Raw genomic sequence first — 22,299 nt, 5'->3', positions numbered from 1 at the left:
TCCACTGCCTCCCGCAGTTTTGGTCAGACTCATGTTAGCAGCTTCGAGAACACTGTCCCACCATCTTGTCCTCCGTCGTCCCCCTTCTCCTTGTGCCTCCATCTTTCCCAACATCAGGGTCTTTTCCAGGGAGTCTTTTCTTCTCATGAGGTGGCCAAAGTCTTGGAGCCTCAGCTTCAGGATCTGTCCCTTCCAGTGAGCCACTCAGGGCTGATTTCCTTCAGAATGGAGAGGTTTGATCTTCTTGCAGTCCATGGGACTCTCAAGAGTCTCCTCCACCACCAGAATTCAAAAGCATCCATTCTTCGGTGATCAGCCCTTCTTTATGGTCCAGCTTTCACTTCCATCATCACTACTGGGAAAACCATAGCTTTTACTATACGGACCTTTGTTGGCAATAAATAAATAGAAATGAATAAAACCATCTCCCATTGACCAGCTGTATATTTCCTTGACTTTACTCTTTTAAAACGTGCGTTTTAAACTGGTATTGGCTGTTGGTCATTTGGTTTTTAAAAATAATAATCAAGTGAGTATTTTTTTTAAAAAAATGGGGGGGGGGCAGTCTTTTTCGTCGATTGCAATACAATCGTACCTTGGTTTTCAAACAGCTTTGTTTTGGCTCCCAAACGCCGTAAACCCAGAATTGAATGTTCCGGTTTGCGAACTATTTTGGAAGCCGAACATCTGACGGGGCTTCCGATTGGCTGCAGGATCTTCTTGCAGCCAATCGGAAGCCGCACTTTGGTTTCCGGACGTTTTGGAAGTTGAACGGACTTCCGGAACGGATTCCGTTCGACTTCCAAGGTACGACTGTATTTGAAACTTGGGTTTAATCTCGCTCCTCATAGGGAATCTTCTTCTTCCTCCTGCGCCCAGAGTGAGGGACACTTCCTTGCGCCCCAAGCGAGAATACAAGCCGAAACCGAGGGAGTCCTACGAGTTTGGAGAGAGCGACCAAATCCAACGGCGCTTTTCCTGCAACCCCGCCCCAAAGTCTCAGGTAAGGGCGGGCCGAAGTAGCCGTCTCTGTTTTTTGCCAAAAAGCTCAACATCCGGATTTTCACTTTCCTGAAATCTGGCAACCCTGTTTAAGTACACAGTGGGGTTGTATTCCACTCTAAAGTCTACTCTTGAGTTTTTCTGCTGCACAGAGAAGGAAGCATCTCACCTGAGGGGCTGAAGAGTAGATTTGAACGGGATAACCCGGGGGTGAGATCAATTCTCCAGCGGCTGCAGTGTCAAGGCACACTGTTGCATGGAGTGCTTGGATTGTGATTCCTGAATTGCAGAAGGAGGGGGGTTGGACTGGATGACCCTTTGAGACCCCTTGCAACTGTGCAATGAATGAGCTAGCCCCTCCCATCAGCCCCGGCCACTATGGCCCAGCGTAGCCAAGGGCTGACGCAAGTCGTTGACCAACCGGCATTTGGAATGAGCTAGTTCCAAAATTTTCGCAGTTCAGAAAAACTCCTACTTGCGCCTAACGAACAGTCTCAGAATTGCTGGATGGTGTGTGAACTAGGGTTCACCTTGGGGTCCGAACGTTGAACAATTTCTGTTCACACCTTCAAATTCATTCTCTTACACGTTGTTGTTGCTTTTAAGACCCTTCGGGCCTTGGAAGGTTAAAGGTTCATCACTGGGGGCAGAGGGAAATAAATTAAACCGTGTGTGTGTGTGTTTAAAAAAGTTTTCTTAAGTCTTCTAAAGTGCCGTATTTTTCCGTGTATAAGACGCCCCGTGTATAAGATGCCCCCTACTTTTGGGGGCCCCAAATATAGAAAATGGGCATATGCACTATCCGTGTATAAGACCCCCCCCCCCCAGATTTTTAACCTTATTTCAAAGTTTAAAAAAACCCTAGTCTTATACACAGAAAAGTACTGTATACTTTATATTTCAACACAGCAGCTTGTAACATTCTGAATGCTCGGGGGCAGGGTGTGTGGTTTGTGCAGGATTATTTTGATGGCATAATAATAATAATAATAATAATAATAATAATAAATTATTTATACCCCGCCCATCTGGCTGAGCCTCCCCAGCCACACTGGGCGGCTTCCAATCGAGTGTTAAAAACAATACAACATTAAATATTAAAAACTTCCCTAAACAGGGCTGCCTTCAGATGTCTGCTTATTTCCTTCGCATCTGAAGGAGGGTGTTCCACAGGGCGTGCGCCACCACCGAGAAGGCCCTCTGCCTGGTTCCCTGTAACTTTGCTTCTCGCAGTGAGGGAACCGCCAGAAGGCCCTCGGAGCTGGACCTCAGTGTCCGGGCAGAACGATGGAGGTGGAGACGCTCCTTCAGGTTTACTGGGCCGAGGCCGTTTAGGGCTTTCAAGGTCAGCACCAACACTTTGAATTGTTCTCGGAAACGTACTGGGAGCCAATGCAGATCTCTCAGGGCCGGTGTTATGTGGTCCTGGCGGCCGCTCCCAGTCACCAGTCTGGCTGCCGCAATCTGGATTAATTGCAGTTTCCGGGTCACCTTCAAAGGCAGCCCCACGTAGAGCGCATGGCAGTAGTCTAAGCGAGAGATAACCAGAGCGTGCACCACTCAGACAAGACACTAAGGTGTTCTTCTTCTGCCATATTATTTTTTTCCCCTATTTTGTTTTTTAAAAAATGTATAATCAAAAGTAGAGGCAAACAAAAAGTAACGCCTCCCCAGAGCTACTAAACAGGGGCTGTGTCCCCCCCCCCCACAAATAAAAAGAGCAGACAACGTGGAAAAATAAAAAAAGCTGTGAAACGCAACACAAAAAAGCCAAATTTGGCGGCGGCAGACAGCACTACGGATTGCGGCAGGGTTCAAAAAGGGCCGCCTCGTGAATGTTGCCCTGGCTTTGAATGGACGCGAAAAGTGCCTGGTTCTCGTGACCGGGGAGAGCTTCCCCTTCGGGGCTGCCCCGGGTGACCTGGAACAATGAGAGGCAGGAGAGAGAAAGGTGACTTGCCCCCTGCGGCAACTCTGGGCATGTATAATAATAATAATAAATTATTATTTGTACCCTGCCCATCTGGCTGGGTTTCCCCAGCCACTCTGGGTGGCTTCCACGAAGACCAAAAATACACTTATAAAATAAACTTCCCTGAACAGGGCTGCCTTCTGAATGTCGGGTAGTTGTTTATCTCTTTGACATCTGGTGGGAGGGCGTTCCATAGGGCGGGTGCCGCTACCAAGAAGGCCCTCTGCCTGGTTCCCTGTAACCTCACTTCTCGCAATGAGGGAACCGCCAAATTGCCCTCGGAGCTGAACCTCAGTGAACGATGGGGGTGGAGACGCTCCTTCAGGTATACTGGGCTGTGGCCGTTTAGGGCTTGAAAGGTCAGCACCAACACTTTGAATTGTGCTCGGAAACGTACTGGCAGCCAATGTAGGTCTTTCAAGACCAGTATTATATGGTCTCGGCGGCCGCCCCCAGTCCCCAGTCTAGCTGCCACATTCTGGATTAGTTGTAGTTTCCGTATCAGGATGCGTGCAAGGATTCCCCCTCTCTCTGCATCGTGTCCTCAGCTTGGGGGGGGGGGATAGCAAAAGCAGGTCGCACGTCCCCTAACCTCTCGCTTCCATGGCTGCCCGTTGCTGACCCAAGCGCCTCCTCACTAACAGACCTTCCACCCCCCTGCAACGTCCTCCCCCCAATTTGTTTCCCGCGCGTCACATTTTTGGGTGTTTTGCATTAAACGTTTTGTAAGCATGTCTGTGTTTTTGTTTGTTTCCGTTTCTGGGAGCAGCTTCCTCCTCTTTCCGATCCGAAAAACCATCGCGGACCCCCAGCAGGATTTTTTGTGAGTTCCCTCCCCTGCTTTGACACCGCTCCTCTCCTCTTCGTCCTCCTCCCCCCCCCCCCGCACTCCACATCCCTTGCACGGCCTGTTCCCCATCCTTCCTTCCTGCTTCCTTCCTCCATCCTCTGCTAATCTGTTGCTGGCGTTCCCATCCCGAGGCTAATATGATTCCCCACCTCTAAAACACGTTCTCTTAACTGGGGGCTGTGCACTTTTGAGTCTTCGCAAGTCACTCTCCGCATGCAGGGATTTTGGTGCCCGTTGCAGAACTCGTTTTGCAAACCCAAGTTCGTAGTCCTCATGGTCATGAAAGAAAACAGAAACCAGGGCGGCACGGCTAGCCTATCTGAGACCACCTTCTTGCTTTTCCTGCCCCAGAATTTCAAACTAAAGGGATCAGCTAGCAGGTTCGATGGGGAGGCGTATGAAACCCTGGAGAAACGGCTGCCAGCCAGAGTAGGCGAGTCAGAAGGGCTATGAGTCAAGCTCAGTGTTTCCCAAAGTTGGCTGTTTTTTTGAACTACAATTCCCATCATCCCTGACCACTGGTCCTGCTAGCTAGGGGTGATGGGAGTTGTAGTCTAAAAACAGCTGAAGACCCAACTTTAGGAAACCCTGGTGGAAGGCAGAGCCCTCTGTCCCCAAGTTCCTGCCTCATTCTGGAACAGTTAGCAAACCTTGGTTCAGAAGGAGCCAGGGTTACTTTTTAACCAGGGTCAAAAACTAAGGTGCAGGCCTGCCCAGTGTTTTTGAACCCAGTGTTTCCCCAGAAGTTACAGGGAAAGGCTGCAACGCCAGGGTTAGAGCCTTGTATGTAGAGCCTCACAGGTTTGATCCCCACTGGCTCCATGCAGAGCTGGGGAAAGACTGAATCTCTTGAGAGAGCGGCTGTCGCTCCTTGCGAGCTCGATGGGCCCAGTGGCCTGACTCACTCCCGACGGTCCTGTTCACATCTCCGCCAAACTGTGCTGCCTTCCTGTGCCTCAACACCCCATCGGCTTTCTCACCCCACCCCGGCACCAGCTATCGTTGGCTCGTTTTACCCACAAATTGCCTAAAGGGCCGTGGCGATGGTTTTATTTTTATTCTTTTAACACTTAGGCGAACAATAGGAAGCCAAAGAGGAAAGGTCTCATAGCCATGCGCCAAACGTTTCTGGGAACTACCGTATTTTTCGCTCTATAAGACGCACCAGACCACAGGACGCACCTAATTTTTGCAGAAGGAAAACAAGAAAAAAAATAATTCTTAATCTCAGAAGCCAGAACAGCAAGAGGGATCGCTGCGCAGTGAAAGCAGCAATCCCTCTTGCTGTTCTGGCTTCTATGATAGCTGCGCAGCCTGCATTCGCTCCATAAGACGCACGCACATTTCCCCTTACTTTTTAGGAGGGAAAAAGTGAGTCTTATAGAGCAAAAAATAACGGTAGCTTAGCTTTGTAGGAGAACTGCAGGTTGGGTCTTGATTTGGACGTAGGATTTCCTGATTTAGGGAAGGATGAGATAGTGGTGGCGCGTGTCGTGCATGGTGCATTGGGTGGTGGTCAGCGGAGAGGCGATGCCCCCGCCCTAACTGACACCTCCCCCCCCGCTCCCCTTTGAATTCTGCAGCCCCTCATTTGGACCAGCCGTGTTGCAAGGCGCTGTATGACTTCGAGCCGGAGAACGACGGCGAGCTGGGATTCAAGGAGGGCGACATCATCACGCTGACCAACCAGATCGACGAGAACTGGTACGAGGGCATGATCAACGGCCAGTCGGGCTTCTTCCCCCTCAACTACGTGGAAGTTCTGGTCCCGCTACCTCAGTGAAGGGGGACACACACAAACATACCCCCCGCTCTCAAGCCGACCGCTTCCGTTCTTCCTCTTCCTTCCTCTCCCGCCCCTTCTCTCCGCGGCCTCCCGTCCACCTTTGCACACCGACAGGGGGGCGAAAAAGAGAGAGGCTGAGGGCACACTCCTCCCCACCCCTCAAACTTACATTCCATGTGGTATATATACCCAACACTAATCCCCCGTCCAGCAAGCAGGAATGTGTGTGTGTGTGTTTTTTGGGAGGTAACTGTTCTCCTATCAGTATCCCGGCCTGGCGGAGGTGATGGGAGCTAAGGTGTTTGAGTGGGGCATTGCACAAACTGACCCTCCTGTCTCCTCTCTCTCTATCTCTCTCTCTCTCTCTCCTCTGCCCACCTGCCCATTCTTTTCCGGGGCCTGGACCCAAATGGGGGCCCTGTGCTTTGTACACTGCGGCCTTCCCGTTTTGGTTTGCGATCTGGGCTCTCCTTAACGGCCCTGCCTTGGTTGCGGTTTTTTTTTTGTCTCTCCACCCCGAGCGAAGCACACACTGCCCACAGCCCCATTGTAGGGGGAGGCAGGCAGCTGCGATTGTCCGAGTCGTCTTCCTTGCGCAATTGCAGAAGTCACCAGGCTGGCCTGGGGAACGGCCCTCTGCGGCAGCGTGTGTGTGTTTGTGTGTGTGTGTGTGTGTGTGTCTTAGAAGCACAAAGCAGCTCAACGAGATGAGAAGTCACAGCCTTTTGCCGTGGGCCTGGCTCGTGTGAAACACTACCAGAGATCTTCTCCTTTCCTCCTCGTACCCGGGGCACTTGCACCATTCGGAACACGTCTGATCCCTTTCAAAATTTAAAACCCCTTTTTAAGTCATCTCAGGGTGTCTCTTCTCCCCCACCCCCAGGCTTGGTTTGGAGCAAAAATTGGGAATGTAATCTGTGCACTAACACTGGATGGTGTCAGTTTAAAGGCACGTTCCCCCCTTTCATGGTTTTCTGAAAAGAATGTGCAAGTCCCAGAGGCATAGCCCCACCTCCCCAAATAACTTGGCCACAGTGGCCAGCTGAGCGTTGCCCTCTCTGTTCTCCGATTGCCTGACATTGCACCAGTTTCCCCCCATCTTCCTTGCTGGGGAGGGGGTCACCGTTCCCCCCTGGCAACATGTTTTTAAGGGACCAGGCTGGCTCACTTTCAAAAGTGTGCGAACAGCTTCCGGGGAAGCCATCAGGTCTTCTGCGAAAAACCTCGCCTTACTGCCGCAACGGACCAGGCCTCCTCTTGCCTCAGACCCAGTTGCAGGACCTTCTAAGCACACGACCCTCCGTGAGTTTTCTGTCCCCGCTCTATGTGCCTTGTCCCCTGCTTCCTCTCGAACGCTGGTTTCCAGTTCGGAAGAAGAGTAGGGGAGCAATTTGTACTCTTCCAGACCCCCCATCCCTTTATTCCAAGCCGATGTCTCCAAAATACGCCTCTCCCTTTTGTAGTGCTCTGGCTTCCAGGCTCCGTCGATTCCCTCTAGGATTTTCAGTAGTCCTCTTGCTCATCGCTGCTCTGGCCAAAGAGTTGTGGGGGCCAGGTGTCCCAGAATGCATTTTCCAATGAGCCTCCTTACCTGCACTGCCTCAGTTTCTGGACTGTAAAGTAAGGGGGTGCCTTGCAGATGTTGCTAGTCTCCACCTCCCATCAGGCCAGCAGTGATGAGTCGGGAGTTCATAAACATCTGGGCGGCGCCCCTGTTTAGCTACCCCTGCATACAAGGTGCGGCAGTCTTACAGAAGCAGTCCTCCGGGGGGGGGGGGGGAGTCAGACTGGGAGATAGTGAGGCCCAAACACCAGCCCACCGCCTAAAAACGGCCCCCAGTTATCGTTTAGAGGGCCAGGGTTTGTGTTCCTGCGAGTCCACGATCCCAAAACTGAGCCGTCGCCTAAGCCAAAGGGTCTGCACTGAGAATCACCCACGTCGAAACCAGCATAGAAGTGGATGCAGAGAAGCCCAGGAGGCTTCACTTAGAGGGGAGATATTGGGGGGTGGAGCATATTTACCAAAGGGCACACTGGGGCAGCGTCCCCTGATGCTTGCCTTTTTTTCCTCCCTGACGCACAAGCTTTCTACATGCGGGGAGATTTTCTCTATACACCGTTCAAAAACCCCGTCCCTCCCAATAAGCAGCCGATAAATCTGCAGTTTGGTGGTGAAAGCCCATTCTCCAAAATATATCAGAGGCTGGAGCCCAGACAATGCTCAATTTTTGTTTTGTTGTGTGAGGTACGGCGTTGGACCACGGCCTTGCGAAGGACGCAGGCGTGTTGCCTGAGCCTCCTTTGGGTGGGTGCAGGCACTCCCCGCCCCTACACTTCTGGTTACAGGGGAAGGGGCAGGCACACCCAGCCCCCAAACAAGGCATCCGTCGTGATTGTCTTCCTACACTCCCCTCTCAAATGTATACCGTTCCACTTGGCGTTCCCGTCCAGCAACAGAGAGGACGTATGGTTTCTGTGCTCCTCAGCCCCCAAAACCCCGTGCCCCCCAGTTCAGTATTGAGGCTGCGGCGAAAAGCAATAGTTGGGCCAGCTTCTCCCAGCTCTGCAAACGCCCTTTCGTAATTCTTCCCTGTCTTCCCAATGTCTTCATGCTCTTCCACTGCGGGGCAGTGGGACTAAACACAGTTTTGAGGGGCGGGGTGCGTTTACGGTTCTGCAGTCTGCTCCTTCCCCCACAACCCTTCGTTTCTTCGCTGGGGGTGGTCGGCAGAGGCAGCTATTCCCTTCCTCTTTCCAATCCCAGCTGCTCAAAGGGCTCTCACGATTTCACACACACATCCATGGCGTTTCAGGCAGGTGGGCAGAAGGCCACTGCTCTGGCTTTCCACCTGGAGGGGGGGGAGGCTCTGGGTTCAAGTGCACAAAAGGACTCTCTCTTGGGAACCCCCTCTATTTTGCCAGGGGGCCCTGGCAGCAATCCTAGCCGCCATCTCTTGTTTTTCACAATGCACCAAAACAACATTGCAAATGATTTTGGGGAGTGCGATGGAGGGAGGGCTCTGTTGGGATTTAAAAGGGGGCTGGACCCAACTCTCTGGCACAGCTGGTGCTACCAAGAAGCACCCAGGACCGTTGCGCACCAAGGATCCGTGGTGCCGACCCCGGGGGGGGGCAGTTGGCAGAGGACCACGACAAAGTGGTGGACGGACCCAGCCTGTACCTATGAATTGTTGGGGGTTGGGGTTGGGTTTCCTGACCCTCCACCCACCCTCTCAGAAATAGCCATTTGTCTTTGTCCGTTTTCCCTTTCCTTCCCCCCGACATTTCTCGTGCACATTCTATTTATATAGGTATATCCCAGCCAACTTATTCATAGTTAATTTCTCTTCCTTGTCCAGCGAGTGTCGGGGTTTGGAGAGGGCTGGCTTTCGTCCACGATCGCCTCTCCTACAAGCTGCTTTAGGTTTTTATCCCCCCCCCTTCACTGTCCTAACTTCAATATCCCGTTTAAATATTGTTGTAATATCCACACCCCCTCTACACATTCATATAGTAAGATAATGTCATACGTTTCCCCCCTGACGTGACTCCCAAGGTATCGTCTGGCTGGAGTGAAAAGTTTGGTAGTCCATGTCTTCAGAACCTCTCTTCCTGCCCTTCCCTAAATTCACTAAGAAGCTATTTTGGGGTTCCAGACCCAATTGTGTGATGTGTGTGAGGCTGTTTTGCACCCCAGACTTCTGTTCTCTCCTTTCCCCCCTTCTTTCTCACCCCAAATATTTACCAGGACCACAGGAAGAACAAGCGAAACAAAAAAAAAAAAATATTGGGGAAGGGGCTTTGTAAATACTGGCTTTTTAATCTGTAGCATTGTCATGCCAGGGCATAATCCCTGCCCCTTGTTCCGTTGGAGTGAAGCAAGTCTCTCTCTCTCTCTTTACTTACTCTGGACAATTTTATGTGAGGGTGGGCATGGGAAACACATCTTATTTTGTTCTTGTTAATGGGTTTATTTCTCCCCTTCTGTTTTGGAATAAAAAAAACACACGAAAAACCTTGTATCCTTGAAATAAAAAAGTATTAAATGTTTGAAGGCAGTGGGTTGTTGTTGTTTTTTGTTTCTCCTTTTGATTTTGGCGCCGTTCCTTTGTACCATTTAAAAGAGGAATGGGGATCCTGCGGGATGTCAATGGACTCCCATCTTCCCCGGCTGGCCAGCAAATCCATTCATCAGGCATAATGGGATTTGTAGTCCCAACAGGGCCAGGTTCAAGGGGTTGCTCTTGGTACACGAAGCCTCATTTGTGGGTTTGTCATTCTTTTTTCCCCTTTTTAAAAAATTTCAATTGCATATTTCTGTAGAAATGTGGGTGACTGAATTTGGAAAACTGCAGGCAGCAGATTCATTCCAAACTTTAGGGTTGGTTTTTTGGTTTTTGCACCTGGTAGCCAACTTCTCTTTGGGGGGGGAGAAGGAAACCCCCTCCAAGAATTTATCTAAATCCTCCTTCAAAGTTTGGCAACTTGGTGGCCATCACTAATCTATGTGCTGTCTGAACTACTTTCCTTAGTCTCTCCTGAATCTTCCAATATTCATCTTCATTGTCACCAAGTGCTAGGATTATGAAGGAGGGAGGAGAGAGAAAAATCTCCCCCCCCCCATCGACATTCTCTTCACCACACATCATTTTGCAACCCTCTGGCTTGCTTCCCCCCCAAGCTAAAAAGCCCCAAAAGCCATGGAAGGCAACGACCCAAACCAGCAGCTTCAAATGAAAAGAGCTGTAGTCTAGCTTTTCGTGGGTTTGTCATTCTAAAGGATTCAATCACAGGCGACTCCCCGTTTACGCGGGGGTTACGTTCCTGGCTCCTGCATGCGTAAGGGAAATTGCAGGAAATGGAGAGCACCCTGGAGAGTCGTCCTGGCACGGGAGGCGACCCACCCCATCCTGGAGAGGGCTGCTTATGAGCCAGACGATCAGCGGAGCTTTGTTGAGCTGCTTCGCCTCCCTGCTTAACAGCTGACATGCGGGGTAGCGCAGCAGCAGTTGCCAAGGAAGCCAAAGCCCAGCTTGTCCGGAGACCCTCTCCAGAGCCCAAAGAGGACATCCTCTAGGCTCTGGGAAGGGTCTCCTCGTGAGCCAGAGGCTTGTTGAGGCTGTTCAGCAAAGGCCTACCGATGCACGGGGAAGCTGAGCTGGTCAAGCAAGCCCTCGCATGGAGCCGGAGGGACAGTGGAGGCCCGGTTGACCAAGTGCCCCTCATTTCTGGGTACCACTTGGCAAACAGAACACGTGTCAGCAGGGAGTTGCCTGTACATTCAACAACAACAAAAACTGGGACGGAACTGCCCCATCCCCAGCAGAGGCTGACCAGAGGGAAGCCAGGGCAGGACTGTACATCGGAAAGAGATGCGACAGGCAAATCTCCTCCTGGGGCAATTTCTTCTGCAGAGCAGTCGGAACCAGTTTGCTGGGATTCCCAGCTCTGGTCATTCCTGCCAGGAGTCCAGAAACATCTGGAGCATCACAGCTTCCCTACCCAAGAGCCACAGGAACAGATCGATGCACAGCTGCTTTTAAGGAACGCAGTAAGGACAAAGCACAGGACGCGGGTGGCGCTGTGGGTTAAACCACAGAGCCTAGGGCTTGCCGATCAGAAGGTCGGCGGTTCAAATCCCTGCGATGGGATGAGCTCCCGTTGCTCGGTCCCTGTTCCTGCCAACCTAGCAGTTTGGAAGCACATCAAAGTGCAAGTAGATAAATAGGTACAGAATGCCGCGGCGAGACTCCTTACAGGGTCATCGCCGTGGGATCACATTCACCCGGAGAAGGTCAGTGGTTCGAATCCCCGCGACGGGGAGAGCTCCCATTGTTCGGTCCCTGCTCCTGCCAACCTAACAGTTTGAAAGCACATCAAAGTGCAAGTAGATAAATAGGTACTGCTCCGGCGGGAAGGTAAACGGCGTTTCCGTGCGCTGCTCTGGTTCGCCAGAAGCGGCTTAGTCCTGCTGGCCACATGACCCGGAAGCTGTACGCCGGCTCCCTCGGCCAGTAAAGCGAGATGAGCGCCACAACCCCAGAGTTGGCCACGACTGGACTTAATGGTCAGGGGTCCCTTTACCTTTAAGGACAAAGCAAGATTTTCACCAACCTGCCGCAACCCTGCTTTTACGCAAAGTAAGCTTCCGTCCTTTTTAGCTGCCTTTTTACTCGGTTTTTGCTGCTTCTACAGATCCGTGAATTTTTTTAGAAAGGCAACACCACACTGCCCCTTTTTTTTAATCTGCCCTCTTACCAGCTCAGACACACACACCCGAAACATTGGAGGCCGTAGGCGAGTTTCTCCCCACCCTTCACAGCACGAAACATAAGACGAAACTGGAGAGTTGCGGGCTTCCGTTCCGTCTCGGAAAACCTCAAGAGGAGGTCAGCTGTGTCGACCAGCGCACAACATTCTGCTGGATTGAATTCGAGATCTACCAAGGGGTCCTTTTGAGGCCTCGCAAGCCAGGTTGCTTCAGTCGACCATCTATGAAATGGGTGTGTTCTGTCCCGTGACGCCAAGCCCAGTACAGGGGAACAGATAGCTTCTCTAGCTAGGCAAATCAAAGCATGTTCTTGGCTGGTCCAGTGTTTCCTCTTAAACTCGTGAAAAACCTTTCTTAAACACACACACACAAAGGGTCTCCATTTCCGTCTCCATCAGCCAAGCAAGATGGGGCAGAACTGGGTTTCAAAGTGGAGGGGGGAAGCTTCTCACTCAAACGTCTTTCCCTAACCCCGACCGACAGCTCCTTGAAGACATGGTTCCTCCTCCTGGTTTCAGCTGTATTGCTTGAGGATGCTGTAAACTTGTTCCAGGATATGTCCGAAACCTTGGTCCTTGGGTGTCCTGGAAGCCAATGAGCCCTGCAAGGAGAGAATAGCAGTGTTCGTCATTCGAACAGGCATGGCACTGGGACCGAAAGTGAGCCTCAGCAGCTTGCTAAATGCAAGTAGACCAAAAAAAAATGGCTTCTCCCTTGCACAGCCCACCCACAAATCGCCGTGTGATACTTTCTCTGCCTCTCTAATTCTTACTAAATTTTTATATTTCACAATTTAAAATAATAATTTATTATTTATACCCCGCCCATCTGGCTGGGCTTCCCCAGCCACTCCAACAAAATATTAAAATACAGCAATCCATCAAACATTAAAAGCTTCCCTAAACAGGGCTGCCTTCAGATGTCTTCTAAAAGTCTGGTAGTTGTTGTTCTCTTTGACATCTGGTGGGAGGGCGTTCCACAGGGCGAGTGCCACTACCGAGAAGGCCCTCTGCCTGGTTCCCTATAACTTGGCTTCTCGCAGCGAGGGAATTACCTCAGTGTCCAGGCTGGACGATGGGGGTGGAGACACTCCTTCAGGTCTACTGGGCCGTTTAGGGCTTTAAAGGTCAGCACCAACACTTTGAATTGTGCTCGGAAACGTCCTGGGAGCCAATGTTCAGGACCAGTGTTATGTGGTCTCGGTGGCTGCTCCCAGTCCCCAGTCTAGCTGCCACATTCTGCATTAGCTGCAGTTTCCGGGTCACCTTCAAAGGGAGCCCCATGGAGAGCGCATTGCAGTAGTCCAGATCACCAGAGCATGCATAACTAGAGACTTGTGGAGTCGGAAGGGACCCCTGAGGGTCATCCAGTCCAACCCCCTGCAGCCCAGGAATCCCAGTTTAACGAATGCCCACCCAACCCTTGCCTGAAAACCTCCAAGGAAGGAGAATCTGCCACCTTCTCTGGAGGTCCGCTCCACTGCCGGACAACTCTTCCTCAAGATTACCTTTAGTTTATCCAAATAGGTCTGCTCCTGGCTCCACATCTCTTGAAACTTCACTACGTCGGGCGCCGCCTTGTAAAACTCCACCAGCAGCATCTGTGAGGAAGAAAGAACAATTGAATATAAATATAGATGGGAAACGGCTATGTATAGTGAATAGTTATCTACTTTTAAAAATTTTCACCTATGATCCTTTTCTTTTACTTTATTTTTTCTTTGTTCTTTTTTTCTTTTTTCTTGATATCTTTCATTTCACTCCTTTATTGTGAATAGCATTTTATAGAGGTATAAAGGTAAAGGGACCCCTGACCATTAGGTCCAGTCGTGACCGACTCTGGGGTTGCGGCGCTCATCTCGCTTTACTGGCTGAGGGAGCCGGCGTACAGCTTCCGGGTCATGTGGCCAGCAGGACTAAGCCGCTTCTGGTGAACCAGAGCAGCGCACGGAAACGCCGTTTACCTTCCCGCCGGAGCGGTACCTATTTATCTACTTGCACTTTGACGTGATTTCGAACTGCTAGGTGGGCAGGAGCAGGGACTGAGCAACGGGAGCTCACCCCGTTGCGGGGATTCGAACCGCCGACCTTCTGATCGGCAAGTCCTAGGCTCTGTGGTTTAGACCACAGTGCCACCCGTGTCCCTTATAGAGGTATAAACAATTGTAAATATGAAAAGAGGCAAAGTATTCTCTAATTTTTTTCCCCTTGGTTATATGTATTTTCTTTTTCCTTTGTATTTTCTTTTGTTGTAAATATGTATGTTTTCTAATTTGTACTTAATAAAAATTATTTAAAAATAAAAAATAAAAGAAAGAACAGGAATCACATTCGGACTATACCACAGGAGTGTTGTGCACAGGGCCTTTTTCCCAGCCAGGACTCTGTTTTGGCAGCTCTCAGGTGGCTGCCACTGCCATTCTAAGAGAACAAGGCGAGTTCCGGCACCTCTTTTTCTAGAAAAGATCTCCCTTGCTTTCCTTCTACTGTCGTACCACAGGTTACAAACTTAATTCATTCCGGAGGTCTGTTCTTAACCCGAAACCGTTCTTAACCTGAGGCGCACTTTCACTAATGGGGCCTCCCGCTGCCACCGCGTGATTTCCGTTCTCACCCTGGGGCAAAGTTCTCAACCTGAGGTACTATTTCCGAGTTAGCGGAGTTTGTAACCCAAAGTGTTTGTGACCCGAAGTGTTTGTAACTCGAGGTACCACTCTACTGGTTTTCCTGCAGATAAAAAACCCTGCGAGTGGCGCTGTGGTCTAAACCACTGAGCCTCTTGGGCTTGCCGATCAGAAGGTCGGTGGTTTGAATCCCCGTGACGGGGTGAGCTCCTGTTGCTCGGTCCCTGCTCCTCCCAACCTAGCAGTTCGAAAGCACGCCAGTGCAAGTAGATAAATAGGTACCACTGTGGTGGGAAGGTAAACGGCGTTTCTGGGTGTTCTGGTTTCCGTCACGGTGTCCCGTTGCGCCAGAAGCAGTTTAGTCCTGCTGGCCACATGACCCGGAAATCTGTCTGCGGACAAATGCCAGCTCCCTCGGCCTGAAAACAAGATGAGCACCACAACCCCATAGTCGCCTTTGACTGGACTTAACCATCCAGGGGTCCTTTACCTTTTCCTGCATTGCAGGGCGTTGCAATAGACTACCCTTGATGTCCCTTCCAACTCTACAATTCTACGGTTCATTTTTCTCCGAACGATAAACAGACTTAGGGGACACGGAGAGTTGAGCTCTAAAAGGCAACCCCAAATTTTCCTACAACACTGTGATCAGGGGCTTCTTAAGGGAATCTGGCAAGAATTCGAAGGAGCCTTGGGTCTAAGACAGGCATAGGCAAACTCCGGCCCTCCAGATGTTTGGGACTACAACTCCCATCATCCCTAGCTAACAGGACCAGTGGTCAGGGATGATGGGAACTGTAGTCCCAAACATCTGGAGGGCGGGAGTTTGCCTATGCCTGGTCTAAGAGGACTCTCAAGATTGACTTTCAAGCTCGCACACAACGCTTGCATTGTGAATGCCCGCAGGGCTCTCTGAATGTAAGGATTGTTTTGCCATCAGTTACAAATTTTGTTTTTCAAGAGGCCTCGCTTTAGATCATCGCAGCCCTGTGTGTTTAGAACAAAAGGCGCTTTGGTGACGCAACCCAACATTCTTTCCCCGAGCAGATGCGAAATTCAGATGAACCAAAGTTACCATCTCGTGGAGAACGTCGTTGGTGAGGAAGCCGTCTTGGACGTAGGTGACCTCAACTTCCATGGGGATGCCGTAATCATAAGGCCTTTGCTGGTGGAAGAGAATATTTGGCCGGGGAAGGGGGTGAAGAGAGAGACACAGAGAAGTGAATAATATCAAGTCCTTTTTTTCTCTCACTCTCTTGACTTGCTCAGGAGAACCAAAGTTGTAAAGCGCCCCCTGGTGGCTTAGAGGTGCAGCTCCTCAGAATGCACCGCCTATAATTGAGCCAACATACTTCTGAGCAACAAGCGATTTTACCCTTTTATTTATTGATTATAATATTTATACAGCACCAACTGATTAACACATACGCGCACACGTTAACAGCAGCAAGCAATTGACAGTGTACCAAACATCCCCTTGGGAATCAACGCGGATTAGGTTCGGAAAAATATCCTGCAGTCTTTTTCCCTCTGCTAGTGCAAATAATAATAATAATATTTATATTCCGCCCATCTGGCAGCTCCCAAAGGGTGCTCCACAGGGAGGGTGCCACCACCGAGAAGGCCCTCTGCCTGTGTCAGGGAACTGACATCAGAGCCAGAGGCGGAGGCTAGGCTCTCGAGCGATGCTGGAGAAGGGCCCAGCAGCGGGAGAGGCAGCTCACCATCTGGGGAAAGAAATCAGCGTAACATCAGGGATAAAGGGGGGCAGATGGGAGAATCGGCGAGGGGGCTCCAGGACTCCTCGCCGGAGATCAGCGAGGAGAGCACGGGTCCTCCGCTACCCACGCCCTCCCTGCGCAGAAGACTTCCGCGCAGGGAGAGTAGGAGGAGACTTGGAGTCAAACAACTTTTATGCTGGAAAAGGTTTAAGAAACGCCCACTGACGGATTCTGCTAGCGACTGAACAGCCACGAAGTGCAGGGGCTGTCCAGACAGAAAAGGTTTAACAAGGCAACCTAGCCCGGAGTGGCACCAACTTGCGCATGAGCAACCCCCACATTTGTTACAGCCTGGTTCCCTGTAACCTCACTTCTCGCAATGAGGGAACCACCAGAAGGCCCTCGGAGCTGGACCTCCATGGACGATGGGGGTGGAGACACTCCTTCAGGTATGTTGTTTAGTCGTTTAGTCATGTCCGACTCTTTGTGACCCCATGGACCAGAGAACTCCTGTCTTCCACTGCCTCCCGCAGTTTGGTCAGACTCATGTTTGTAGCTTCGAGAACACTGTCCAACCACCTTCAGGTATACTGGGCCATTTAGGACTTTAAAGGTCAGCACCAACACTTTGGATTGCGCCTGGAAGCGTACTGGGAGCCAGTGCAGGTCTTTCAGGACCAGTGTTATGTGGTCTTGGCAGCCGCTCCCAGTCACCAGTCCAGCAGCTGCATTCTGGGCCCCCAGACCTTAGTATGCCTACCCATGGTTTAAGGCTTTCTAGGTCAGAACCTAGTATGTATGGAAGTGAGAGCTGGACCATAAAGAAGGCTGATCGCCGAAGAATTGGTGCTTTTGAATTCTGGTGCTGGAGGAGACTCTTGAGAGTCCCATGGACTGCAAGAAGATCAAACCCCTCCATTCTTAAGGAAATCAGCCCTGAGTGCTCACTGGAAGGACAGATCCTGAAGCTGAGGCTCCAATACTTTGGCCACCTCATGAGAAGAGAAGACTCCCTGGAAAAGACACTGATGTTGGGAAATATGGAGGGCACAAGGAGAAGGGGACGACAGAGGACGAGATGGTGGGACAGTGTTCTCGAAGCTACCAGCATGAGTCTGACCAAACTGCGGGAGGCAGTGGAAGACAGGAGTGCCTGGCATGCTCTGGTCCAGGGGGTCACGAAGAGGCGGACACGACTAAACAACTAAACAACAACAACAAAGTCACTTTGAATTGGGCCCGGAAACTAATTGGTAGCCAGTGCAGTCGGACCAGATCTGTGTAATATGCTCAGATCGTCTTCCTTCAGTGAGCAAGCTGGGTGCTGAATTCTGCACCGGCTGAATTTTCCAAACCAATGGTCTGGTGTGAGGTACTACCTTGCACCCCCCACTCTCCCAAAGAGCACCTTGCTCAGGCACTGCAGGACTCACCTCCGGAGGGGGCATTACCCAGAAGGGCGCAATCTTTGACTCCATGCCTTGGTTGGCATGGCAGTATGGACCTGAAGGGACAATAAGACAGAATAAGAGTTTGGATTTTATATCCCGCTTTATCACTACCCGAAGGAGTCTCAAAGTGGCTAACATTCTCCTTTCCCTTCCTCCCCCACAACAAACACTCTGTGAGGTGAGTGGGGCTGAGAGACTTCAGAGAGGTGTGACTAGCCCAAGGTCACCCAGCAGCTGCAGGTGGAGGAGCGGGAAGCGAACCCAGTTCACCAGATTACGATTCCACCGCTCTTAACCACTACACCAAAGTGCTTTGGTGGATTTAAGCGGAGTGTTTGAACTACAGTTTTTGCTAGTTTTTGCTACTAGCTGGCTGAGTACTAGTAGCAAAAACTACTACTAGCTCTGGTTCGCCAGAAGCGGTTTAGCCCTGCTGGCCACATGACCCGGAAGCTGTACGCCGGCTCCCTCGGCCAATAAAGCGAGATGAGCGCCGCAACCCCAGAGTTGGCCACGACTGGACCTAATGGTCAGGGGTCCCTTTACCTTTAAGGAGTCTCAAAGCGGCTAACATTCTCCTTTCCCTTCCTCCCCCACAACAAACACTCTGTGAGGTGAGTGGGGCTGAGAGACTTCAGAGAGGTGTGACTAGCCCAAGGTCACCCAGCAGCTGCAGGTGGAGGAGCGGGAAGCGAACCCAGTTCACCAGATTACGATTCCACCGCTCTTAACCACTACACCAAAGTGCTTTGGTGGATTTAAGCGGAGTGTTTGAACTACAGTTTTTGCTAGTTTTTGCTACTAGCTGGCTGAGTACTAGTAGCAAAAACTACTACTAGCTCTGGTTCGCCAGAAGCGGTTTAGCCCTGCTGGCCACATGACCCGGAAGCTGTACGCCGGCTCCCTCGGCCAATAAAGCGAGATGAGCGCCGCAACCCCAGAGTTGGCCACGACTGGACCTAATGGTCAGGGGTCCCTTTACCTTTAAGGAGTCTCAAAGCGGCTAACATTCTCCTTTCCCTTCCTCCCCCACAACAAACACTCTGTGAGGTGAGTGGGGCTGAGAGACTTCAGAGAGGTGTGACTAGCCCAAGGTCACCCAGCAGCTGCAGGTGGAGGAGCGGGAAGCGAACCCAGTTCACCAGATTACGATTCCACCGCTCTTAACCACTACACCAAAGTGCTTTGGTGGATTTAAGCGGAGTGTTTGAACTACAGTTTTTGCTAGTTTTTGCTACTAGCTGGCTGAGTACTAGTAGCAAAAACTACTACTAGCTCTGGTTCGCCAGAAGCGGTTTAGCCCTGCTGGCCACATGACCCGGAAGCTGTACGCCGGCTCCCTCGGCCAATAAAGCGAGATGAGCGCCGCAACCCCAGAGTTGGCCACGACTGGACCTAATGGTCAGGGGTCCCTTTACCTTTAAGGAGTCTCAAAGCGGCTAACATTCTCCTTTCCCTTCCTCCCCCACAACAAACACTCTGTGAGGTGAGTGGGGCTGAGAGACTTCAGAGAGGTGTGACTAGCCCAAGGTCACCCAGCAGCTGCAGGTGGAGGAGCGGGAAGCGAACCCAGTTCACCAGATTACGATTCCACCGCTCTTAACCACTACACCAAAGTGCTTTGGTGGATTTAAGCGGAGTGTTTGAACTACAGTTTTTGCTAGTTTTTGCTACTAGCTGGCTGAGTACTAGTAGCAAAAACTACTACTAGCTCTGGTTCGCCAGAAGCGGTTTAGCCCTGCTGGCCACATGACCCGGAAGCTGTACGCCGGCTCCCTCGGCCAATAAAGCGAGATGAGCGCCGCAACCCCAGAGTTGGCCACGACTGGACCTAATGGTCAGGGGTCCCTTTACCTTTAAGGAGTCTCAAAGCGGCTAACATTCTCCTTTCCCTTCCTCCCCCACAACAAACACTCTGTGAGGTGAGTGGGGCTGAGAGACTTCAGAGAGGTGTGACTAGCCGAAGGTCACCCAGCAGGTGCATGTGAAGGAGCGGGAAGCGAACCCAGTTCACCAGATTACGAGACTACCGCTCTTAACCGCTACACCACACTGGCTCTCCAGATCATTTGGGCACCTAGCATGGGAACAGTATAAGCTAAACAAATTTACGTATAAGCTAAGCAAGCTATAGCTTAGGGCCCCGCTTTCTTGGGGGCCCCCAAAAAATTTAAAGGAAAAAAAACTGGATGTACATTTCCAAAATATAAGATAAAAAATAAAAACCTACATACAGCAACAGTGTTTTGTGTTGTGCAGGCTCCTATGATGTAAGTCAGGCATTAGCAAACTTGGCCCTCCAGATGTTTTGGGACTACAACTCCCACCATCCCTGACCACTGGTCCTGCTAGCTAGGGATGATGGGAGTTGTAGTCCCAAAACATCTGGAGGGCTGAGTTTGCCTATGCCTGGTGTAAGTCATGGGCCCCGCCTACTAGCCTACTCCCTTAAATTTCACTGGTTTGCTCATTTCTATATATAGGGTGGGACGCAGGTGGCGCTGTGGGACATACCAGGAGAGGCGGTCCTGTAGGTATGAGGGTCCTCAGCCGTATAGGGCTTTAAAGGTTAAAACCAGCACCTTAAACCTGACCCTGTACTCCACCGGGAGCCAGTGAAGCTGGTATAAAAGGTAAAGGTAAAGGGACCCCTGACCATTAGGTCCAGTCATGGCCGACTCTGGGGTTGCGGCGCTCATCTCGCTTTATTGGCCGAGGGAGCCGGCGTACAGCTTCCGGGTCATGTGGCCAGCAGGATTAAGCCGCTTCTGGCGAACCAGAGCAGCGCACAGAAACGCCGTTTACCTTCCCGCCGGAGTGGTACCTATTTATCTACTTGCACTTTGACGTGCTTTCAAACTGTTAGGTTGCCAGGAGCAGGGACCGAACAATGGGAGCTCACCCCGTAGCGGGGATTCGAACCACCGACCTTCTCCGGGTGAATGTGATCCCACGGCGAGGACCCCGTAAGGAGTCTCGCCGCGGCATTCTGCACCTGCTGGAGTTTCTGGGTCAGTCTCAAGGGCAGCTCCATGTAGAGTGAGTTACAGACGTGATTAGACACAGGAGCAATCCGTAAAGGAGAAACATTGGGAGAGGTACATTGCTGCCCGTTTCTGCACCTAACGTTTGCAGAGTGCTGTGAGACGGTGGGCTGTGCAATGGCCTGGGATTCGGACTCGGAGGCTGAACCTGAGGAATCCCAGCCTGCACAGGAGTCCCCGCCTCCAGAACCAGCTGAGCCGGGGCTGGGGCATGAGCCTGAAGGGTCCTCACCTGTGCTGGATCCTCAGGTGCAGGCACCAGCTGAGTCTGCTCTGGCCCCTGAGGTGATGGAGGACCCATTGCCTGCAGGTGCTCCACCCGCAGCCCCATCAGGGGAAGGTGAGGTTGCCTCTGGGTCCAGTAACCCTCCAGCCTCTCCTGAGCTGCAGAAGCTCAGGGCAGAGAGGCGGAGGGAACTAAGTTCCCGCAGGAGGAGTGCTCGCCTCCAGGCCAGGAGAAGCAGGTCACCTGTGGACTAGGGCTGCCCTATGCCTCAGGGCAGATAAAAGCCAGCCAGCCCCAGTCCCAAGTTGCAGAAGCAACATTGTTGGTAGCCAGTTCCTGCCTGCACCCTGTCCTGCCGGAGCTCCTGACCTCACCCGACTCCCCGCCTTGGACCCAGCTACAGCTTTGATGGACAGCCTCCATACTGCACCCTCGACCTTGGACTGGACTTGGACCTTGCCTCATGGTTAACCCACGGGACCAGCACAGGCTGTTTCGTTCAGGTTGAGACGAACGGACACCCTTCTGCCACTTACCGCAGATGAGTGCCAAGCAAGGCTGGAAGCTGTTGCTGGTTCCCTGGAGCTTCAGCTGGTAGTCCATTTGAGTATCGATGTCCTGGAGGGATGGCAGGGCATGGCTGAACGGGTGGCTGTGATACCAGCCCACCAGGGAAAGCCCACGCATAAAGAGGTTCTGGCATATCTGAAGACAAGAGGAAAAGGATGTTGCTTTTCAGCAGTCTTAAGCATATCCAGAAGAATGGATGCTTTTGAATTCTGGTGCTGGAGGAGACTCTTGAGAGTCCCATGGACTGCAAGAAGATCAAACCTCTCCATTCGGAAGGAAATCAGCCCTGAGTGCTCACTGGAAGGACAGATCCTGAAGCTGAGGCTCCAATACTTTGGCCACCTCAGGAGAAGAGAAGACTCCCTGGAAAAGACCCTGATGTTGGGGGAAATGGAGGGCACAAGGAGAAGGGGACGACAGAGGACGAGATGGTGGGACAGTGTTCTCGAAGCTACCAGCATGAGTTTGACCAAACTGCGGGAGGCAGTGGAAGACAGGAGGGCCTGGCGTGCTCTGGTCCAGGGGGTCACGAAGAGGCGGACACGACTAAACGACTAAACAACAAATGTATGCTGCTACTGCAGCCCGTGTTTTGTTAGCCCCCAAATGGAAAACAAGCGAGTTCCCAACCAAAGAAGAACACCCTCGAACAGGGAGCAACTTGTCTTCCCATCATCCTCATCCAAGCTGTTTGCCCGAGAGTTATACTTCCAAGACAGCTGGAGGGCAAAGGAAGAATCGAACAAACAATCCACGGGGCAGTCGTGGTGCCCGCTACCCCAT

The 22,299-nt window shown here is 51.5% G+C and overlaps 2 protein-coding genes across 3 annotated transcripts in view; one reads left to right on the top strand and one right to left on the bottom strand.

Annotated features, from left to right (window-relative positions):
* SH3GL1 (SH3 domain containing GRB2 like 1, endophilin A2) overlaps nucleotides 1–9,660 on the top strand; it is a 54,911-nt gene extending 45,251 nt beyond the window's left edge. Inside the window, 4 exon segments of the mRNA XM_080988566.1 lie at nucleotides 852–986; nucleotides 989–1,003; nucleotides 3,744–3,797; nucleotides 5,408–9,660. Of these exon segments, the coding sequence (XP_080844692.1) occupies nucleotides 852–986; nucleotides 989–1,003; nucleotides 3,744–3,797; nucleotides 5,408–5,607 (404 nt within the window). The 3' untranslated portion in view covers nucleotides 5,608–9,660.
* Nucleotides 9,661–11,761: 2,101 nt separating this feature from the next.
* The window catches only part of MPND (MPN domain containing), a 29,420-nt gene continuing 18,882 nt past the window's right edge, over nucleotides 11,762–22,299 (bottom strand). For both annotated transcript variants that reach the window (XM_080989017.1, XM_080989016.1), the window contains exons 9-13: nucleotides 21,483–21,651; nucleotides 17,659–17,729; nucleotides 15,580–15,669; nucleotides 13,389–13,481; nucleotides 11,762–12,482 (exon numbers count right to left, since the gene is read on the bottom strand). In XM_080989017.1, the coding sequence (XP_080845143.1) occupies nucleotides 12,396–12,482; nucleotides 13,389–13,481; nucleotides 15,580–15,669; nucleotides 17,659–17,729; nucleotides 21,483–21,651 (510 nt within the window). In that variant the 3' untranslated portion in view covers nucleotides 11,762–12,395. The remainder of the gene's footprint in view (nucleotides 12,483–13,388; nucleotides 13,482–15,579; nucleotides 15,670–17,658; nucleotides 17,730–21,482; nucleotides 21,652–22,299) is intronic.

This window comes from Podarcis pityusensis (genome assembly GCF_964106645.2).
Source record: "Podarcis pityusensis genome assembly, chromosome: 18".
Taxonomy (NCBI): Eukaryota; Metazoa; Chordata; class Lepidosauria; order Squamata; family Lacertidae; genus Podarcis; species Podarcis pityusensis.
The sequence above is the reverse complement of the archived record's forward strand: the minus strand, read 5'-3'. Positions and strand labels throughout refer to the sequence as shown.